Source organism: Geospiza fortis, unplaced genomic scaffold, assembly GCF_000277835.1.
Source record: "Geospiza fortis unplaced genomic scaffold, GeoFor_1.0 scaffold104, whole genome shotgun sequence".
Taxonomy (NCBI): domain Eukaryota; kingdom Metazoa; phylum Chordata; class Aves; order Passeriformes; family Thraupidae; genus Geospiza; species Geospiza fortis.
The window spans coordinates 4,623,882-4,628,098 of NW_005054325.1; the positions used below are offsets into that span (position 1 = coordinate 4,623,882).

Genomic DNA, 4,217 nt, shown 5'->3' on the forward strand with positions numbered 1-4,217 from the left:
TGATGGTGCTACATCCTGGGGCCCCATTACAGGGCAGATGCTGTGAGTGAAGGGCTTGTTTCTCCTACTGCAGTATAAATTTTGTCTTCTTCCTATGTCTCCTCTCTGATTAGCTTCACCATTTTTTTTCAGGCCCACCATTTTATGTTCCTGAATCCGAAATTAAAAGTTTGTTTGGTGAGTAAAATTTCACTTAACCCTTAGGAATTTTTTCAAAAACACATAAAGATGTTTAAATGCCTTTACCTTGCCCTATGAATGATACAGTCATTTGCTTCTTATCTAAAGGCTAGAGTAATGGAAAAATACTAGGAAAAATAAATACCATTTAGCCACAGGGATTTTGCTGGCATGGAAAATTCTCAGTTCTTCAAAAGATATGAAGAAAACCCAAGAGACAAACAGTTTCTTGTCTCCCTTTGGTACCTTTTTTATTCTCCCAGGATTCATACTGCATTCAGTAATCCTGTAGCTGCAGTCTTAGAGTTCTGTTTGACCATTTTGTCTTTGCCTGCACCTCATCAACCAGTTGCCCTGGTTTTAATACAGCCCTACACGTGCTACAGTTTCTACTGTACTTTTGTGACAAAGAAGGACAGTAACATGGCACTCAAAGAAAATGCTAAAAATGTACAACTCAAATCCATCAAAATAATGAAATTTGGAGCTATGTCAGGAATTTAATTTTAGAAGTTCCTCCTGGTGTGCTGTAATATCTCAGTTTTAAATTTACAACTTTCTGAGACTCTGGAAGTGGTTGTGTGGAGTGAGTCATTGGCATAGACAGTTGCATCCCAGTACATAAGAGAGCAATTCCCCCCAGTGCACTGTGTTAGGCTCTGTGGGTAAATCTGTGGCTAAGATTTTTTTTTTGTGGACAATTTGCATTTTTCATTGACTAATCATTCACTAATTTGTTATCTTTACCTCCTCTTCAGGCAACTGCTGTGAAATTAGGTGTCTTGAAAAAGTTGATGACTTCTCAGAGAGGCACAGACAATGGGGACTAGATTATTTTCTGGAGGTGCTATATCTACTAAAGTTTGTAGCTTGATTAAAATTTGTTAAAATAACTTGCTTCACACCTTGCTTATTCTTGTATCTCTCATTTTAAAATGAGGCATTCTTAAAGCAGGGGTTTTGTCCATTTTGCTCACCAAGTCAGCTCTCCTACACAGCTGCCTTTACTACCTTGAGTTGTGAACAGCTTTTCTTAAACTCCATGCACAAACAGCCATTACCAAAGCGTACCTTTTTCTTCCATATCAGTTCAAATCATGAGAGCTGTGAGAGAGAAATGTTCCTATTCCTTTTCAGCCATTGCTGGTCGACTCTGTCTGCCTGGCATTCTGCATTTTGCATTCTGACGAGGCAACTCGGCCTCGTCAGCTGGCAGCCCTGGCAGTGTGGCAGCTGCAGTTCAAACACCATTTTATGGGGCACTGGCCATGCACCAGGCTGGGCAGAGAGGTGGGAAGCTGCTGCAAGTTGGTTCTCTCCATCCCTGTGAATATATGTTAAGTGAAGAGCCGTCAGTGAGCAGGCAAGGCAAGGCAGCAGCTGCCAAGAGGAAATTACCATCCAGCAAGCAAGGCTGGAGGGAAGTAGATGGATGACGGGGAGGAATGGGTGGGAAATGTCCTGAGAGCACCTGATGTTATTGCTAAGCCATTCTCCATCATATCTGAAAGGTCATGGAATATGGGAGGGGTGCCTGAGGACCTCCCCTTTTCCTTTTTTGGAGGAAAACCAATGTCGCTCCAGTCTTGAAAAAGTGCAAGAAGGAGGACCTAGGAAACTCACCTCAATCTCACCTTCATCCTTGGGCCAGTCAATCTCACCTTCATCCTTGGGCCAGCCCATCCTGGATGTCATCTCTAAGCAAGTGGAGGAAAAGAAGGTTATCAGGAGTATTTCACCAAGGGAAATGGGCTGGGTTAGTGAACAGTGAGGTAGATTAAGTGACAGAGCTCAGTGTTGTGATCAGGCTAGTTAGAGGGTTTTAGCAAGCAGTGTTCCCAGGGGTCAGTACTGGATCCAGTCTTGTTCACCTTATTAATCAGCGACCTGAATGAAGGGACAGAGTGTACCTGCAGTGAGTTTGATCATGATACAAAACTAGGGGGGTGGCTGACACATCACAGTGCTCTGCAGCCATGCTGCAACACCTGGGCAGGCACAGGAGCCAGGCAGAGAGGAACCTAGTGAAGTTCAGAGAAGGCAAGTGCAGGGTCCTGCACCTGGGGAAGAAAAACCCAGGGCACCAGCACAGGCTGGGGCCTGACCTGCTGGAAAGCAGCTCTGCAGAGAAGGATCTGGGAGTCCTGGTGGTCAAAACGTTAGCCAGCAGTGTGCCCTTGTGGCCAAAAAGGCTAGTGGTATCCTGGGGTGCATTAGGAAGAGTGTGGTGAACAGGTTCAGGGAGGTGATCCTGCCCTTCTACTCAGGCCTGGTGAGGCCGCCTCTGGAGTGCTGTGTCCAGTTCTGGGCTCCTCAGTACAAGAGAGACCTCAACATGGAGCAGGTCCAGCAGAGGACCATAAAGATGGCTGGGGGACTGGAGCATCTTGCTTATGAGGAAAGGCTGAAAGATCCATTGTTTATCTGGAGAGGAGGCAGCTGAGAAGGGACCATCAATGCTTACAAATATCTTTAAGGGCAGTTGACAAGAGGATGGGACAAGACTTTTCAGTGGTGCCGAGGGATGGGAAAAGAGGCAAAGGGCACAAACTGAAACACAGGAAGTTCCATCTGAATATGAGAAAAATCTCTACTTTGAGGTTGGCAGAGCACAGCGACTTCTCCCCTTTGCAGCTTATTTTGAAAGGAAAGGTATGATTGCAATGTAATGTATCCTAATTCGTCAAGAATAGAAGGCGAGTAAAAGCCATGGGGCGTTTTTTTAGAGTGCCATAGTCCTAGAGCTGCAGATGGGTCTGCTGGTTTTAGCACAGCAGTCCCCATGCCCACAGCTCATTGGAACACTCAGTATTGCTCATAGATACTCGTGTTTCAAGGCTGGGTTAACAGAGAGAAGAAGGGATGTAGCCAGTGGGCCAGTGCAAGCTGGGAGCTGCTGGTTTTGTTTGTTTTCACTCCTGGCCAGTACTGCAGCTACCAGGTTTAAACATCTCCTTCCTTTCAAGTTTTTTCCGGATGCAACATGAGAGCTCCCAAAGTTTATCTCAGACACTGAGATATGTGATAGCTGCAAAAGGCCAGGCGCTTGGCACGAGGCTGCCACATGCCCTGTGGTGTCCTGCACAGGACTCCCAGGCATGCAACAGCCTGGCAAGAGCAATGCCATGTGCCAAAACAGCCATTTTAGGATGTGTAAGATCTGTGTGTACCCTGTAACTACTCTGAGAATTCCCTGTAAATACACCTAGCAGAAGAAGCACATGCTGTCCATGCACCTTACAGAAATGTGTGTGTCTGAGAAATGTGTCTACTAGTGATGAATGTAAATTTTTCCTAAATTTTGCCAGAACAGTGGGAAATTCCAATGAGACCAAGGTGTTCACAGGGATGGAGTACATCTCCTATGAGGACAGGTTGAGAGAGTTGGGATTGTTTAGCCTGGAGAAGGCTCTGAGGAGACCTTAGAGCAGCCTTCCAGTACCTGAAGGGCCTGCAGGAGAACTGGACAGAGACTTTTTACAAGGGCATGTAGTGACAGGACAAGGGGAAATCTGACAGAGAGTATGTTCAGGTGATATATTAAGAAGAAATTCCTTAGTGCAAGGGTAATGAGATAGTAACATGTTGCCCAGAGAAGCTATGGATGCCCCATCTCTGGAAGTGTTTAAGGGTTGGATGGAGCTTTGAGCAAACTGATCTATCCTGGTCATCCCTGCCCATGGGAGGGGGGTTGGAACTAGATAATCATCAAGATCCCTTCTAATCGAAACCATCCAGTGATTCCACGATTCTGTAAAATTGTGGCTTAATTCCTTACTATGGTAGGGGCATAAAGAGAGCTAGTAACGGTACGGTAACTTGATAACTGGATGTCTGTAAGAATCTGGTGGGTGTGTGAATATTCTGGCGGGTAGTTGAATATCCTGGTGGATATTTGGATGTCCTGGTGGCTATATGAGCTCTGGCGGGTGCGCGGGCGCAGCGGTGGGTACAGGGACACTCGGCGGGAAGGGCGGCCCGGGCCCTGCTCTGCCCCCGCTGGCCCGCAGGGGGCGCGCGCCCGCCTCGGCCCTCAG

The 4,217-nt window shown here is 46.5% G+C and overlaps 2 protein-coding genes across 2 annotated transcripts in view; both read left to right on the top strand.

Moving 5' to 3' along the window:
- The window catches only part of TPMT (thiopurine S-methyltransferase), a 9,872-nt gene extending 8,799 nt beyond the window's left edge, over positions 1-1,073 (top strand). The window contains exons 8-9 of the mRNA XM_005420972.2: positions 133-177; positions 939-1,073. Of these exons, the coding sequence (XP_005421029.1) occupies positions 133-177; positions 939-1,054 (161 nt within the window). The 3' untranslated portion in view covers positions 1,055-1,073. The remainder of the gene's footprint in view (positions 1-132; positions 178-938) is intronic.
- Positions 1,074-3,528: 2,455 nt separating this feature from the next.
- NHLRC1 (NHL repeat containing E3 ubiquitin protein ligase 1) overlaps positions 3,529-4,217 on the top strand; it is a 4,423-nt gene continuing 3,734 nt past the window's right edge. The window contains exon 1 of the mRNA XM_005421008.2: positions 3,529-3,554. Coding sequence (XP_005421065.1) covers positions 3,529-3,554 — 26 coding nt within the window. The remainder of the gene's footprint in view (positions 3,555-4,217) is intronic.